Source organism: Platalea leucorodia (genome assembly GCF_965183815.1).
Source record: "Platalea leucorodia genome assembly, chromosome: 14".
NCBI classification, from domain to species: Eukaryota; Metazoa; Chordata; class Aves; order Pelecaniformes; family Threskiornithidae; genus Platalea; species Platalea leucorodia.
In genome coordinates this window covers 11901856-11919634 of record NC_138836.1, presented here as the reverse complement: position 1 = coordinate 11919634, position 17779 = coordinate 11901856, and the positions used below count along the sequence as shown (strand labels likewise).

The 17779-nt window shown below is 49.2% G+C and overlaps 1 protein-coding gene across 1 annotated transcript in view; it reads right to left on the bottom strand.

Moving 5' to 3' along the window:
- Positions 1-1204: 1204 nt before the first annotated feature.
- Positions 1205-17779, bottom strand: part of STX8 (syntaxin 8) — a 107594-nt gene continuing 91019 nt past the window's right edge. The window contains exon 8 of the mRNA XM_082326672.1: positions 1205-2201. Within this exon, the coding sequence (XP_082182798.1) occupies positions 2134-2201 (68 nt within the window). The 3' untranslated portion in view covers positions 1205-2133. The remainder of the gene's footprint in view (positions 2202-17779) is intronic.

The window sequence follows — 17779 nt, the reverse complement described above, 5'->3', positions numbered from 1 at the left end:
TTTTTTTTTTCCCCTCCCTTCCTTTGAAGGTTGTAAGATGAAGCATCTCTCCAGGGAAAAGCGAGCAAGCAGGCACAACCCGGACAGGACTTTTAAACGCTTCAAGAAGGATTTTCTCTAGCAAAGCACATGGAGATGCACGGAAGACTCGGCTCCCTCCCAGCCACGGGCACCGTTTCGTTTGCTTCGCAGGCAGAACGTGGTATCTAGTTACCTACCACCAAGTCCAAGCCTGGGTCTCCCACCCTTGGCTGCGAACACCAGACGAGGGTGCCAAAGACAGCAGAGCACAGTCCGCCTTGCCCCAAGCTTTCGAGTCCCTCCAGAGGAGCTGGTCTCCCTCCAGCTCCGACCTTCAATGCTGAGCGCCCGAAGACGGGCTGGGCACCAGCACGGAGCCCCGTTTGAAGCCCCGTGCCCCGCGCCATGAGGCTCAGCTGTACCTACCTGGGCTTTTCTCCACCGAGCTCTGCTCCCCCCCGCCCCCTGCCCTTCCCAGGAGCACGCAGCCGGGGCAATGGTGCTCTTCAGCTCCAGGGAACGGCTCCTGTCCATCGATGTGCTCTGTATTCGGTGGGGTACTCAACAGTTCCCTGCCTCGGCTTCCTGCAAACCCCCGTTTTCTCCCGTCATAGCCAGCTCTGTCGGTCCCACCTCGGAGCCGGGAGCGACTGGGTCAAAGCCTCAGCTCCAGCCAACACCTGCAAGGAGAAGAGCAGTTTTGCTCTCCAATCTGCACATCGCCAAGCACTTAACCAAGGGGCCAGTGCTCAGTCCCACCTGACAGATGGGGAAACTGAGTCCAGCAGAGCAAAACGGCTTCGCGTCGCTCAAGAAGGGACGCAGCACCAGGGCACCCTGGCTTCCCACCTCCCAGACCAGCGCTAGACCTGCTCGACGTGCCGCCGCCCCAGCCGTGCGGGCGGAGAGCAGGGAGAGGGACGTGAGTGCCGAGAGCCCGGTGAGAGCCATGGAGAGAGATGAGGACCAGCCCAGGGCTGGCAAGTGTTACAGATCCGCCAGGAAACGTATGTCATGATACACACGAAGTCTGACAGGAATTGCTTTTTTCCTTCTCCAAATCAGCTCTCAGGAAATGGAAGCGTTGGAGAATCATTCAAGTGGAACACGAGATGGTAGGAAACAATAAAAACCCAGGCAGATAAGTTGTATATAAATGGATCGGCTTTTATTCAGTATTTATTGCTTGCTCTATCAATTCTGAAATCAAACTGGCACGTATAACAAAATAATGATTTTCTTGGCCAGAAGCGAACATTCAATACTTCTTTTTCATTAGTTTTTAAATAGGTACTCCTTCCTCTCAGTTTTAACAGTGTGTGAAAAGTTATAAAAGAAAGAGGCAGACCTCGACCGCCGAGATTAGTACGTAGTACGTAGATGAGGCAGAGCACGGCAGGGCCCGTGGAGAGCAGGCCTTCCTCACGGGCACACGGCGGCCAGGGCTCTCCGCTGCTTCAAGACCCGCTGCTGGGTGCATTTCTGTCCACGGAGATGGACGCCGGTAACTCTCCCCCGGGGGCCAAGGACCGACTCGCTCGCCAGCGGTTCTGGGCAGCTCACGGGGTCCCGCGCCGCCCCGCAGGGCTCCGCGTGCTCTCGCGTCCCATCCTGCCAGAATCCAGGTGCGGTCATTCCCCAAAAACATTTATTCCTTGAAACAAGTAAGAGTTTTCATTCTGAAGGAAGGTATCGGAAAGCAGAGGAGTGCCACCGCTCTACTCCCAAACCGCACCTTTATTTTAGTATTTTAAAGTGCTGGGGACGACGGACCGCTCAACAGAAGCGGCGGCGGGCCGGGCAGGCAGCGCCCCGACACCAGCGCGGGCGCAGACGCAGATGCGCCGAGCGCATCTGTTGTACAGCCAGCTGCAGCCTCCCGAAGGCCGAATGAAGGTGGGAAGAGTCCTTGTCGAGTGCCAACCCTCCAAATCACGCAGCGCTCTTCAGCCGTGCACCGAAGGCCGAACGGACGTCTGGCGGACACAGCTTCATTCTCATACTGTCGAGTTTATTGAAAGCACAGAAGGTCCTTGCACAAAGTCGGTCTCTCCTCCGGAGCTCTCCGCGCTCAGCTGGCGAGCCGCAGCTCCGCCGGGCCCCGCACCCGCGTTAGTGCGTCGGCCAGACAGCGACCACAGCAATCGCGATCAGCAGCAGCACGATCACCACCAGCATTCCTGGAAAAGATGAAACGACGTTAAGGTTGCTGCCTTCACCTTTAACAATTGGTCTTTTGCAATTAAATTCTTCCTCTGAGTCCTGCTCCTCCTCCCTGAGACTGATTTTCCCCCGTACCAGCCTCTCACCAGATCCCTGCACGCCGATGACCTGAACAGCGACGTGCACTCAAACCCCACGTTGGTAGAGCAGTTCTTTCTCTTCCCGAGCCTTCAAATTAATTTTTTTTTAACAGTGCCTGCAGGGTATCTTCCTACTTAAACATCTGCCTCGCAAAGATTAAGGGATATGTTTAACTCAAGGCAAGGCCAGTTAAGCTTTCCTAGAATCCCTCTGTACCATCCCACTGGGGCAAAGGATTATTCAGAAGGAAATCCAAATTGCATCAGGAAATTGTTTCCCATACAAACTACTCCTGCTTTCAGACAAAGCTATTTGCAGAGCAAAAGCAGGGCTTTCGGGTATGTACCTGACTTGGGAAAATGAAGATCAGCCAGCATTAACGAGAGTCTAACAGAGCTCGGCCCAAGCGTGCTCCGTCCTGCCCCAAACCCGTACTGGCTGATACGCAGAAATGAATGACTAACACCGTCTTACAAAACTTTACGACTATTTTTGAGTTCGGGCACACCATGCTGCTCTGCAGAAGGACAGTGTTAAAAAAACATAAGTTATGGATCGTTTTGAAGACTGATCCAGCAAACCAGCAAAGCAGATTTTCTCTCTCAACTAAACGATAGCAATAAGGCGACACGGCTGTCGGGCGCCTGCTAGAGAAAACGAATTCTCCTTAGTCTCCCCTTTCTTAGGGAGAACTCCCCCCTTTCTCTCCTCTTTCTTCGAGGAGGGAAAGGCATCTTGTTCTGAAAATGGGCTGGATCGCTGTGGTCCACTCCACCACCTCCCCACGCAGCCCCAACACGTGAACTCCTGACGCGGCCGCCGGACCGCGGCACACGTTGGGCACCGGCATCACGCACGTAGGCGTCCTCCGGGCTTAATCGATCTTTTAATTAGGAGGCTTTTGTTTTGGTTAATATCTGCTCCATGCTGTCCCCCGTCAGGGCTGTGGGAATGTGTTAGGGCTCCAAGAGCGGAAAAAATGTCCCTTCATTTGGTCCGCTCACAGATGACTATTACTCAACCACTTACAATATTTACAAGTCCAGCTCATGGCAATTAAAAAAGGATGTATTAAAACAAACTCCTCTTTCCAAGCTGGAAAAGGATATTAGACATCGCTTTTTGTAAATAGTGTCATGTTTTCTGTGCAGAAACTGTTTCTCTGCCAGGGGTCTGGGATTTTTTTCCAGGGAAATAAGGGTTGCCACCAACAGTATTTTTTTTCTTTTATGCTCAGTTGAAACCATTTGTTATCTGAAGCGAGCTTGAGCAGCGCTTCGCTGCGCTGGCTCAAGCAGGTCTCGGATATTGAGCTTTTTTTTTCCTCGCAGAAACAGCTGACGGCAAACGGAGATGGCAGCAGCTCCGTCCGTCCGTCTGTCCGTCCGCTCCAGCCGGGACGCCCAAGGAGCCGGCCCTGAGGCGGGGTGCGGGACAAGCTCTTTGGCCAGGCAGGGACAAGTGCTTTAGCTGATGAGCGTACACCGACTGCTCCCTTTGGGGTAGGGGGTTTGGGGGTGATTTTTTTAGAGCACGCTAAGCTTCAGGCTCAACCTGGATGAAACTGCTTATTAATCACATTAAATGGAATAAACTGGTAAAAACGCATCTGCCTGTTCCTGCCGCCCTCTTGGCGCCCCTGGCAAGGGCTTGGGTTCGGCTCTGCCTCCAGAAGCCACCGGCTCCGTGCTGCACAACGCTGCCTTTTTGGCTATCGCCCGCCGTGCTGGGCGCGGGGCAGCCGGGAAACCGGGTTTCTCCCACCATCGCTCACCAGCGCCAGCTCCCTCGCAGGTGAAGCCCTTTGGGAAGCATCCCAGGGGATGCTCCGGCCGCTGGGCTGCCGCAGCGCCTAGCCGAGCTCCAGATCCTCATCCTGGGTCAGTGCGTATCAACGCAAGTCCAGGCATATTTGACACAGCTGGATCTCGGACCATACGCAGGCTGCTGGCTCCGACCCACCGAATGGGTGCAAGAGGGATATCGTTCGGTTTTCCACCTCAGCCAACCACCCAACATCACCCAGCGACACAAACGTAGATTAACCCCTAGGGAACATGATCTATACTTCCACCGTGCTTCCAGTCTCTCACTTTTTACATCTTCATACACATTTTGTAGTCTTCAACAGAGCCAGAAGCAAATAATTTGCTTAAATTGAGAAGAAATAAGATCTGATAAAGCTGCCGCACTCACATTCTCTGTTATGTTTCGCACTGGAGGGAAACGTTTTAGAGGGTGCAAATCCTTAGCACGGTTTCAGCCTAATAGAGTTTATGGACTCCAGCAATTAAGAGACAACTGAGATCAGTTGCTTGGAAAATACTCTATAGGTGTGAATTAGTAATGATACAAAGTGGAGTTAATGGGGCGTAATTATTCTTTGACAACTCCCAAGAAAAACTGCACAGAAAGCCAGAATCGCTACCCAGCAGGAGCAGGGGAAGGTGGGGGACTAATAAAGTATTGCTAATGGGCAAGGGCAGAATGAATAGGAACTTGAGAGGACGTTCAGGGCAACAAGAGCAGGACAGCGAACCGAAATAAACTTCATTTTATTCCTGGAAAGAGACTGGTATTAAAAACCTGGAGCCACTCTTCTGTTTCCAAAAGCAGCGGTCGAGTACTCCCTCCCCGCGCGAGAGACGGCGCGGCAGAGGTGGCACGTGTCGGTGCAACGGGACTCAGCAAGCCGCCGGTACTACAGGCTTATCTGATCCCTGCGACGCGCACAGAAAGAACAGGACGATATAAATTGACAATAGCACACAAATTTCAAAGCACCTCTTGCATGATAGAGACCAGATGTCACGCACATTTTTCCCCCTATACTACAGAACAGCCGATTAGAAGGCTGTGAAGCTTTTAAACCTGGGTGTTTCACAGAGTACAATGTACTTTCCTAACAAAACCTGCGGATAGCATCTGACAGTAATTATGCATGCTAGATTCCCCGCCTGCTTCGCCTTTTTTTGCTCAAGTCCTATGAAATATAAAGATTCCCCTCGACACGAACTCCTCAAAGAGAAGTTCAGGAATCAAAGCCACTAGCAAAGTAAACAGGATCAGAAAGCAGAAGGGAACAGTGACAGGAATACAGACTGCAAATGCATTTCTCGGGAAAAGGTGGGAAGCACAAGCAGAAGTCTCTGTGCAATTACAGAGCAATTAATTAAGGCAGGTTGGAGAAAGTGCGATGCTCTTGAAGCTCTATCTGCTGAAGAGTTTGAGACGGTGCTGCTGTCCCAGCCCGGAGGTGCGGCGCAGGAAGGCAGAGGACACGTCCTCAGCTCACGCCGAGTCTCAGGGCACGGCGTGCCGGCAGGACATGGGGTCTCCCCGCCGTTCCCGGCGGCACCGGCACTGGCGCTGCCTTGCCGGGTTTTAACCTTACTGCCGAGATCAGCTGCGCCTCTGCTCACCACCCCGATCCCGGCCCCCGGGCAGCCGGGGGGTTCAATACAAAACCTAGCAAAGCCTTTTCCAAAACAAAGTTAAGATCAAACTTTCAGGTGTAAGATGGGAAGAAACGGTTACGATATACGTAATTGATTTCTAGGTTAAGATTGCTCTTTAGTTTGTCTCACCTGCTGTCTGTCCGGCCGTGAGCGCAGAGGACCTGGGGTTCACACCACACCCCATCTTCCTGGGGTCACCTGGGGCAGCCCTTCTCCAAGTCCCAAATCTACTCCCACTCCCCAGGATTTATCAGCTTTGAGGGTCGCGGGTTTGGGGTTCGTCACGGACACCCTTCCCACCGTACCCCATTTACTCCTACACGAACAACTTCCCAGCTGGGGTTCACGTGGAAATGCAAATAATTCCTCTGGGTCTGCATCTGCCTGAAGGGGCCTGGGCATCCAGAAGATGATTTTCCAACCCCGGTTTGCACCGCAGTCTCCAGGCAGTTAACCATCTGGGTAAATACAGGTGATGGCTGAGGACTGTATCCCCTCGTGTCTATCCAGCCGGATAGTCACTACCCCTGCCCGGTCGGGACTGTGTAACTCGAGGGTGTAAATTCTTGTTAGAAATAAGACCACACTTAAAGCCCGTGCTCCCTGGTGCACTGCCAGCCGTCCTCGGCGATGACAAACACCAGTCACACAGACAAGTCCAATAAATCGTTTCATTTCCCTCTCTTCATCCCAACCTTTGCCGTTCTCCCGTCGCAGAGCCCAGAGGTGGCTTGGAGCCGCACCACGCTGCGCACCGTGCAAACCCCAGGACAGAGCACAGCCCTGCCCCCGGGAGCACCCCTCGCCTCTCGGCACCGCGCCCACGCGCCGGCGCCGCCGCAGCCTACACCGCGCTGCCCAAATCCCGGACGGGCTGCGAGCGGCGAGAGGACGGAGAATAATTAACATTTCTGGTTCGTAACTTCATGCAAGCGCAGGGTGCCGTGTACTAAATAAGCCTATTTGCCTCACATAAGTGTTATGAATCACAAATAACGCTGATGAATTGGTTTCCTCGGAGAAGAGCGGATACCTACCGTCAGCCAGCAGCCGGCTTTTGTGTTTGTGATTAATCATCGAGCCTTTCCAATTCCTTCTGCTGACTGTTCAGATGGAGGCCGCTGAGACTCAACGATCTGCAGTTTTCTTTAAAGCATTTTTAATTCCTAAGGCTGGAGCTGGGCAGAAATTTCTGCTCCCAAGCACTGCCGCCGACGGAGAGACGAGCCCTCGCAGCACCCATACAAAGCAGCCAATTGTTGCTTGTCAACTGGGTGCTTATGCCAGCTTTCTGACAAGGCAATATTTACTGTGAAATATCCACTTATTGTGCTGAATATAACTCCTGGGAATCCGAGCGTGTTTAGGATCTGGCAGGGGTTCAAGTGCCTTTGAACAGGCAGGCAGGAACTCGGTCATAAATACATCGTGTTTTGACAAGTCCCTCTTGAATAACTGTCAAAAGATTTCTGGTCTGCTTCTATCAGACTATTGATTTACCATTAAAATCGCTCCCCGGCCACGCAGCGCTGGCCATTGAGACGTAATGTGTTATCAATTAGAGCAGGCAGGTTTCTACGAGGTGCCTCGCCTTACAACTTCACGCGGGGCAGCCCCTGCGGAGGAGCCGGTTGCACCTTCCTCCTTGGCATCCCCTGCTCCAGTACCAAGGTACGGGTTTTATTTCTATAAATGCACACTGGCAAGGTGTATTCCAGCGACTGAGGATACCTTTGTTCAGCGGTGCGAGTAACGCCGGCAATGCTTCAGCTCTTCTCCTCCAGCCCCCTGGCAGCCAGGCCCTCCCGCGCACACGGAGCAGGCACGCGGCATTGCTTCGCGGGGCTGCCCAGCGTCCCAGGCTAGCGCAGCAGGCAGGTCATCACCAACATGCTCCAGCCGCAACCCCAAAACTCAAGAGCGATGCCTACGCTCAGCCCAGCGCCCCCGTCCAACTGAAGGGAGGGATGGGAAGGAGCAGGTAGCGGCTGATGCACCCAGGGCTCCGCAGGGCACATTACAGGTCTCCAGTGGCGATGCTGATCCGTCCTCCAGCCTCGGAGGCATCTTCCAGTTGAGCACCAGGTCCACTCTATCTTTGTTTAACCCCAAGCCCGTCAGTACTGGACACAAGATACCCACATCAAGATACCCACTGCTGTCTCTCTGAGCCTCAGCCCAGCTTGGGCTGCCACTGGAAATACCCAGACGCTAGGGAGATCACCCTAAGTGCTTTCAGAGCATACCTGGAGGCTTCCTGAAAGCAAGTGCAGAGGGAATTTGCCTGTGGTAGCTGAGGCCTGGACTCAATGAGCAAGGAAATCTCTTCCAGTCCCTGCTGCTATAATTAGTGCGCAGAGTACTGGATGGTCCTTATAAATAGGATAAGTAAATATGAGCATATGCTAAGGGCTGATGCCTCCTTTTCACGGGGGTGCGCAGCCACGGTTTCTCGGTCGGGTTCGAAGCAGCCCGCTCTGGCAGCAGGGCGGTTCCTCCCAAGCAGGGAGCAGCAGCAGTCTTTTGGACACGGACTTGGCCGACGCGATCCCCATCTGTCATCCCCAAATCCACGGCAGCTGGAAACCTGGAGATTTGGGAAGTGGCTGTCCTTTGGGTGAGCTGTAGGGTTTTGTGGGCTCAGTGCTCTTCCCAAATACTGAGCGTATTCAGAAAGCAAAGACAACCCCGCGGTGGCTGCTCGCTGGTTTCTGGATGGTGGAGTAAATACTGATTTCAGCCCATTAAAAAAAAAAAATTCTAAGGCGTGTGTGTGTGCGTCTGTGTCCAAATCATCTGCCCTGACTTCAAAAGCTGAGGTACTACATCCAAGTCTGTTTTAAGACCTTCTAACTTGCAGCAAATCCCACCCAAAAGCCGAGAGGTGCCCACCCGCGACCTGCCCGGCGCTCGCCGCCGGCAGCGGGGGCACGGGGAGGGCAGCCCTGCAGCGCGCCCCGAGCAGCCCTCGGCACCTTGCTGGCGACTCTCGCGGGGAGCGGGAGCTTCGCTTGGGCTTCGTCTTATCTTTTCTGCCCATGTGGGCGTAGTGTCATTCTCAATAACACTGAAGGCTCAGCACTGGTGTCTTTTATAGGTTATAAAATAATAAATAGCACGCTATGACTTTAAAGAGCCTGGTATAGCTTACATTATCTGGAAAAAGCGGCTTGTTTTATGCCAATAAAGTTATATTCCCACAGAACTGTCTATCCAGAAGTTTATGAATAAGTCTTCTTTTATAAGTGACATGGAGCGCTAACTTATAAACACATAATAGTTGTTTTATAGGGTAGGAGAGACGCAGGGAAAAGATGGGAGTTTCAGCAAGAGGCTGTAGAGTCATAGCTGCTCTCTTTAAGGACTTCTTTTTAATGTCACAGTTTACAAAAAAAAAAACAAACAAACAAACTTTATCTGCTTTTTCAGTAAGTTAATTTTAAGTCCGTGTTGCCAGATACATGGCAGAAACCCTGCCCAAATCTGTTCAAAACTTTGATTTTCAAGGCAACAGAGAACCAACTTGGAAGGCTGGCTCCGAATCCAACACGCATACCTAAAGCACTAGTTTAACATGGCAAGCACCCGAAGAAATCCATCTTGCTGTCCTTTACGTTCCCTAAAAAAAGCCAAACACTTTCTCCCCCAAAAGCCATAAAAAAATCTTTCCTTCTAACATTTTCCTCGTTTTGAGCAAGACGGGGTATTCAATTTGTATTGCATTAAGAACCACTTTAGCATAAATCCCACGCTATTAAGCTGGCTTGTATGTAAATACACTCCTCGATTCCTACACCTGCATCATTGAAACCATCTCTCCGGAGGCTTGTTCTTTATTAGTTTTGTGACAGCCAAACTTTTTCTTGGGCGATCCGTCTGCGTAAAACGCTGCGATCGCACATTATCCGACGCCCCCGCCCGCCCAGCGGAACCTGGACGTTATTGCGTTTGACCTTCCTTTTCAACCGGTCTGACTTGAGAAATTTAACACTACAATTGTACCTCTCAACTCTGACATCAAAATCATTGGCAATTCTCAAAGAAATCAAGAACAGGCTCTGCAAACAGTTATTAAAGGCTCCAAACGCCCATGTGTTTCATTGGGTCTAGAGGAGGGGGGAAAAAAAAAGAGACACTGCCCAAAAAAGCCGAGCTCTTTGGAAACAACAACTATTGCATTATTAATTCCTTATTTGGAAGAAAGAAAAACCTAGGTCATTCCTATGTAAGATGAAAAAACTCTTATTTTATGAGTTATTCCACATTTGGAGCTATTCATGCAACGCTAGATTAACCTGAAGAAACAAGTTATCTGAGTCAAAGGTATAGGCTTTGTTTATACACATTAACTCCTCAGTCAGCATTATTTCACATATTAAAAAATTGCAATTTTGTGGGTTTTTTGTCATGTTGGGCTGGAGCTATGCTTCCCTCTCGGGCACACAGACGAGCCTGTCGTTAACATAGGCCTTCCATCAGGACACGAAGATACCTTACGTTACTGACAGCGAGACCTGTTGGCAAACAAAGCGTGGCTAAATAACAGCAAGATAAAAACCACCACTATCGGAAAATAAATGTCAGATTCAGTCCCAGAAGCAGCATGGAGCGAGTTTACATCCAAAACGTTTATTGCTTCAGCGACCGAATAATCCCGAGCGTTTGGGTCCCAAACCACGCGCGCAGCCCTCCGAAAGGAAGTGAGATAAGTGTTTCTCTTAATCCATTATTGTTGTACTTCAATTTGCCTCCTTTTTAATCTATTTTTCAAATTATAAATGCACGCCAGATAGTATATTGAACTACTTCCAGGCACAATTGCAAAGAAATCCCGTCTTCTTTCAGAACGCGATATACGCTGCATAAACCCAACCTCACACGAACCACAACAGCCAGAGGAACAGCTCAAGTGAATTTGCTCGCGGCCTTCTACCGCTGCTCACATTTCAACATCTCCGCTGCTTCGCTGCTCTGTGTGAAGGTAATCGCCTACCTCTGGCAGCGGTTGGAAGGTTTCGATCCAACAGTTTAAGACGTCGCATAAATATACATTTGACTGTACGTCTCTAAGTCTACACAACTCATTAACCTCTTGCATTGAGCTGAGAAGCAGGCTAGAAGAAGGGCAGTTGAAAGACAGGAAGGTTTCCTAAGGAAATTAAGAAATATAAGTACATTTTACCTTCTGAGCCACCAGAAATGAAGCTCAGAGACAGGCAAGACATTTGTTTGGATTTGAAGACAAGTCAAGAGCACAGCAAGAACGAAACTGTCACAAGCTTTAACTTTCAGAGAAGTCTGCGGCAAAGGGAACGCTTCGAGCTAAATTTGTATCTACTTTAAATAGCAGAAGGTAGTTCACAGAGGACAACCTAGGAGAAATGGTTTGCGGTACCTCTGAGACAGAATTACTGAACCCAAGAGCTTTAAAGCAATTTATCCACATACCTGAATAATACCCTTCTGCAAAAATGCTCGAAAATAAAATCATTTACTGGACTCATCATTGCACAAAGAGCAGATGTAGGAGGCAACAGCTTACCCAAGCTACTGCCTACCCAAACCCCCCCAACATTAACTGGACCCCTTCTCCTCGCTGCTGTACCGCAGAAAAGATCCGATGTGTTTAACTAGCGATACTAACTCTGCAGCAATTTCTCTCCAACTTTGTTAACAGTGCTAAAGGCAGGCTAAAAGAAAGCCCCTCCGGAGCACAAGCTGTCTTTTGGGGTAAATCCGTGCAGGACCTTGCACCCATGCCCAGCCAAAGCTGACAATTTAAGACCTTAAGTCTCCCCGAGAGTCTCTGTTGGTGTTTTCCCACATACCATCTATTTGACTTCAAGCCACTCCTCATCCCGGTCCGATGCCCGTTTCTGCTGGGCGTGCTGGGGCAGCACCAGGCGCAGGGTCCGGAGCTGTGCAGGACCCAGCTCCCAGCCAGCCAGAAACTGGAAATATTCTCATGGTTTTTCCTTTTGTTCTTGCTAGAGTGACTTCACAGACTTTCCTTGCTTGTCCCCACACTGCTATTATCAAACTATTTCCAACCCCAAAGGTCATCGGCAGACATGGTTTCTGGATTTTTTTGCATGTGGCTTATTTTTCTCCCCCACTCTTTTTTTTTTTTTATTAAATAAGCACGCACACTTTCCAATTTTCCCTTCTCCAGACTCTCTAGCATCCTTTCCCTGACATAAGCGATGCCAAGAAACAAGATCAGTCAAGCAATGTGCTGCATTTCTGAACAACTGTGTTACAACTTGGAACGGGACTTGTGAAAGTTTCAAAAACCTCAATGTGCACTAAAGGTTTCCCAGAAGAAAGGAAACAAAACAAGCCCAAACAGGATCACAGAAGTTCTACAAATCCCTGTCTTCCAGATGAGGTTCACCCAAGTGAGCCCAACCAAGCCATAGGTGTCTCCTGAACCCTTTTGTTCTGGCATAAGCTCAGCAAAAATGAGGAGGAAAGGGTGAGAAAGCACAGATTTCACTGGGACATCCCCATCTCTAGGCTTGCCAGCAGTTATCCTCCCCAAGCCGTTGAGGGAGATGAGCAATGAAGAAGAGAAGAAGCATTAGTGGTGGACTGGGCAGTGCTGGGTTAACGGTTGGACTCGATGATCTTAAGGGTCTTTTCCAACCTTAACGATTCTATGACCACAGCTTCATGAACCATGGTGGAGAGAACAGCCGGGAGCTAGAGGCTGTGAAGGAGAGCCAGGTGAAGCTTTCCTTGCACGAAGGCACTGATCTTAGAAAATCCAAAGGTTACCTACCATCAGGTGGTCCTTCAGCAGCACAGGTCACTAAAGAGACTTCTTAAGCACTGGCCCAGGCTGCCCAGGGCAGGGGTTGAGTCCCCATCCCTGGAGGGATTTAAAAGCCGGGGAGATGTGGTGCTGAGGGACATGGTTTAGTGGTGGCCTTGGCAGTGCTGGGTTAACGGTTGGACTCGATGATTTTAAGCGTCTTTTCCAACCTAAACGATTCTGTGATTCTACGATTCTCATTGCATGAGAAACTTCAGAGATGTACCAGCCAGATGCAGCGCGGGCTGCAAGGAGCGGCACCAGCCTGGGGCTAAGGTGAGCCAAATCCCAGGGACGGGGCGTTCACTGCCTCCCGCAGTGCCCGGACGGCCGGCGTTCCTCCTCGCACACGGACACCCACGCACCTTCTCCAGCTCAGCTTCACCCACCAGCCCCTGCTCTAGCGAGCGACGCAGAAGCTGCGGCCCAGCTGGCAACCTCAGAATGGTTTTCCTGAAAGAAAGGATCTGCCAGGCAGCAGCTCACCCCGGAGCCGCTACCTGCAGCAAGCAGGGAAAAGGCAGAAGACACGACAGATGATCTCAGCAGGGGACTGTTGTTCCTCTACCACTTTCTCCAGTAAAAACAAATGGGGAAAAAAAAATAATAAAATGAAAGGACGGCTCTGCTGGCCTGGCACAGAAGGGGACATCTGCCCGCGTCCATCTGCCATCAGCCCGACACCCCGGTCTTTGTTTTTGGTAGGGTCAGTGTTCTACCATTATAGCTCCCTGAACCGCCTCCCCAGGACACCAGTGCCAGTACAAGGAAAAAGATGGGAACCTGGGGAGAGGGAGCAGGTAACCACTAGCTCTGCTTAGACGCATCAGTAAATTGTCCCATTAGGCTCTTAAATCACTTGAGAAAGTATTATCTTTTGCCTCTTCCTTTGTTTTTCCCTCGAACAAATGCTGGGATTACTCACTCCCTAGTTAGATGGATATATTACAGTGCCAGAACGCTTCCGAAATGTTTAAAGCCTCAACAACTAGAGTTACACATGAAAAAAAAAAGAAATAAAAATAATCACAGCTCAGTCAAACGAGTGGAATAAGCTGCAGTAACAGAACTGCAGTTTTACTGGTCTGTCTGAACCCGCAAGAGGAACTTCACGAGCAAGACACTGATCGAGGAGAAAAAGTTATAGCAGGGGGGAAAACAATCATATAGTCTTCATACCAAGTCATTTAAGGTCAGATTAAGTGTTCTTGAAGTCTGGTCCATGTGTCTTCTATTTAAAAAAGTGCCCTGCTTGCACAGGAATTTTAAGAACTTTTGAAACTGGGATGCTGGCTCCTAAGTCACTTGGATACTTGACCGCGTGGTCAGGAGGGTTGAGATTTACATACAAATTGCGAAGCTTCTAAATGGCTTCCTCAGAGCAAGAAACGGGGGTGGAAACGAGAGAATATTTAATGATTAGTTCCTTATGGCTCCGACATTCTTGAAGCATATTTCTTGCAGTCCCTGGAACACTCCTGCATTCTTGATTGCAAAATGGCAATAAGTGATTTCCTTTAAAAGCCTTGTCTTTTATTGGAATACTAAAAATACCCCACTAGCCCCACTCCACTCCACTCTCTCTCTTTCCTGGACAGGCACCATCAACCCTGATGTATTCTATTTTGAAGACGGCAATAAACATTTCAGCATGGGCTGTTCAATCCACTTCATAATAGATCTTGCATTTCCAGTGGAGCCCCTACTAGCACCATAAATCATCTTTACACAGACTTAAGTATGAGAAACTCCAGCTCAAAAGCAGCATGGATTTTCTTCTTCTTTTTAAAAATTAAAAATGGGTACAAAACAGTCAGGAATTAAATGACTGGCAACTGTAAACGCGAAACTACTGGGATGACCCTGTAAAACAGGGCTGTTGCGATGGTGAGAGCCGCACTGTGCAGCGCTGCTGCAGTCAGTTCACTTGACGTACGCCTACCTGGAAGACGACGCTTGGTGGGGTGAAGTCCCGAAAAAATTGTCTACACATCCGTTACATCTGAACAAACACGGGGTTCAAGTCTGGGATACTCTGGTTGTTGCTGATTTTAAAAGCCACAAATGAAGATCAATTGCACGCTACGGCCGAACTGGTTACACGCACCTAACGCTCCTTTTGTTTTTCCACTCTATATTGACTTAAAAGTCTGAACCGTTCTCCCAACTGCTTCGCTCGTTATGTCTCTCTCCATCTGCTACAGACCTCGGAGAATAGCTCAAAGAGATAATTTCAGGTACACGATGAGGAGGCTAAAACCACAATTGTATCATTAACGTTCTTGGCTGAGCCGAGGAGCTTCTCCAGTAAAAGCGGTTGCGCAATCACGTTCAAGAACTAAGACCAGCTAAGTGCAGGATGCAACCAGCCTTCCTCAGCCTTAAACATCAAAGTTTCCATGTAGTCAAGAGCCAGCAGAGGCATAACTCAGAGCCCCAACGCAGGCTCCACACCGGGTCCAGCGCTGGGCGAGGAGAAGGGTTTCCCGAGTATCGATCTGTCTGTTAGGAGGTTTGGCCGGACAAGGTGACCAAGTGGCTCCCGGGCCAACCCAGCAGTGTCGGCCCCAGCACGATTACTTCTTTCCACATTAAGGGAGTCTGCTGGGAAATCTGACCTCACTGAACAAAGCTGCTGGTCACATCATACCTCGGTTACAGCAATTGCCCTCAAGTCACTCCACAAACTACAGGCAGCTCAGCAGCCACAGGCTGATGCCCCACACATTGGATGAAATAGAAGCTGGAGCTTTCACTTGAACACAAGCCTAATAAAGGTGGGAGATGCTTATTTTTCTACTTTTGAAGTCCCAGAGGGAAGTGAACCTAACTTTGCCTCTTGGCAAACTAGTTTTTGATCGTGCTTGTGGCTGGATAGTCTCACTACCTGCCTACTGCTGTCACACGGAGGGTAGGCTCTCTGCTCCAGGGGATGCAGCCAGCAACAGGCCTTCCTTAGCATCAGCTTCTCTTTCTTGGATAAATCCATCACACCTCACTGAGCCCTTCCCCGCCTGCAGCGAGTCTCAGACAGGAGGGTCTGCAGAAGGAAACTCCACTTATTTTTGGTTGACTCATTCCATGAATTTGATCTGGGTGAATTAAGTAGTCCAACAGCAAGAACTGGTGACCGCAGCAAGGATATGCTCTTCTGACTGAAGAAAAGACAACTGGAATCATAAATCATAAAACCATCGGGTGGAAAGGGACCACGGCAGGTTCTAGTGCAACCTACTGCTCCACGCAGGGTCAAGCTAGGGAGTGGGACTCGACGATCCTCACGGGGCCCTTCCAACTTGAGATACACTATGATTCTAAGACCAGACCCAGACCATGTTGCTCTGGGCTTTTGTCAACCTGAGTCTTGTAAAGCTTTAGGGATGCACCACTGCTCAGGGAGGACACACACACACGCGGGACTCTCCCCAGATGAAAGCACACCAGAAGATCCGCTCATTTTCACAAACAGGCTGTGCTACTCCGGGAAAGTTGCTCACTAACCCACTAAAACGACTTCAGGAAGGACAGCAGAGTACGGACATCCCAGGGCGGCAACGCCGAAGTGGGCAAGTGCTTATCGTCTCAAACACAACGCTGAGAGAAAGGAAAGAAGCCTTGACGTCTTTCAGATTGGCACTTTTAACATTTAAGAAGATCCTTAGATAGGGCTTCATTGATTTTAAAGTCAATACCAATTTAGACAAATAAAGTGTTTCACCCTAGTTTCTGCACAAGTGTAGCAGCCTGCATGTAAAATCCTTGACACAGATATAGCTGTTTTTTTGTTGAGAATAGTGTTTTCACAATTCAAAGAACAATCCTTCTTTTACAAACTTGCTCAACCTTTGGCAATCCAACCTAATCAGCACACAAAACTGCAGAAACCAGCAACCAAATACTTCTTATTAATACCATTTACAGCTGCTAACAACTATAAGAACCTCCTAAAAATGCCAAGGGAAACAGGGTGGGTGAAACAATCCCTCGCAAACAACTGAGCCAATAAATACAGAACTGTGATAAGAAATTAGGTTTGACTTGCATAATCGCTTTTAAAAGTTTTTGGTAAATGGAGTCTGAAGAGCAGGAGGCTGATAAAATAACATAGTTCAGTAGCAATGCGAAAGTTTCATACCGATGATCTAGGGAATTCAATCCTTGCTGAATTCTTGAAATCATTTAGATGTTAACAGAAGTTTCTTCTCCAAAAAAAGAAGGCAAGGCATCTCTTAAAGCCCACACACACAGATCTTTGACTCCTATATGCTGGTGTACTACACAAAACTATTTTGGGTTTGGAAGACTGCATTGTCTCGTGTCAGGATGGCTATTTTATTTTATTTTTTAACTTCTAACTTGAGCAGAGCCAAACCTGTACAATTTATGCAAGTGCAGCACAAGAGGTCCTCTCTCATGTTGTATTAAAAAAAAAAAAAAAGAGAGAGAAAGGAGGAGGAAAAACCACAATATCATTTCATCTCAGTACCTTCCTAAAACTTGAGAGGTTTATAAGCTCTTAACTCCAGTTCTCTTCTTCTGCCTTCCCAGATGACAGCTACAAGCTGCCCCAGCAGCTGCACAGTAAACGTCTTCAAAGGAAGGAAAGAAATAATTGCTCTCAGAACAAAGTGCGGGGGGAAAAACCGGGTGCCAGGAGCAACGCCGGGCCGAGCGGCCGCAGCCGGGGAGCGGCTGCGTGCGGGTTACGGCCAGGAGCGACCTCCCCACGCGCTCGCTCGCCAGCGGAGACTTTTGTTCGTAAGGGAGAAAGGCAGCAAAACCAGAAGGGCACCGGGAGGACTTACAGAAGGCAAGATGTTTCGGAAAGCCGTCTTCATATATTTTGCATCATATTCTCCTGTTGGAGAACGTTTCCCTTTTTCAGCTCCTTAAGGTTATTACTAGATACGTGCGGGGGTTGACACAGAGAAAAAAAAAAATATGTAAAATTAAGGAAAAAAAAAAGGTCTGTGTAAGGAATGTAGCCTGTTATCAAACAATCAACAAGGATAAAAATACTTGGGAGCAAAAAGAAGTTGCCTGATTTACTAAATATTTTTTTTTTCCTTTCGTCTAATCCCACAGTTAAATATACAGAGCTTATTCCCCTCACACTTCGAGGGGGAGAAAAAACCCACACTGCAGAGAGGCATATAAATCGCCCTGGCTCATTTGTCTGAAT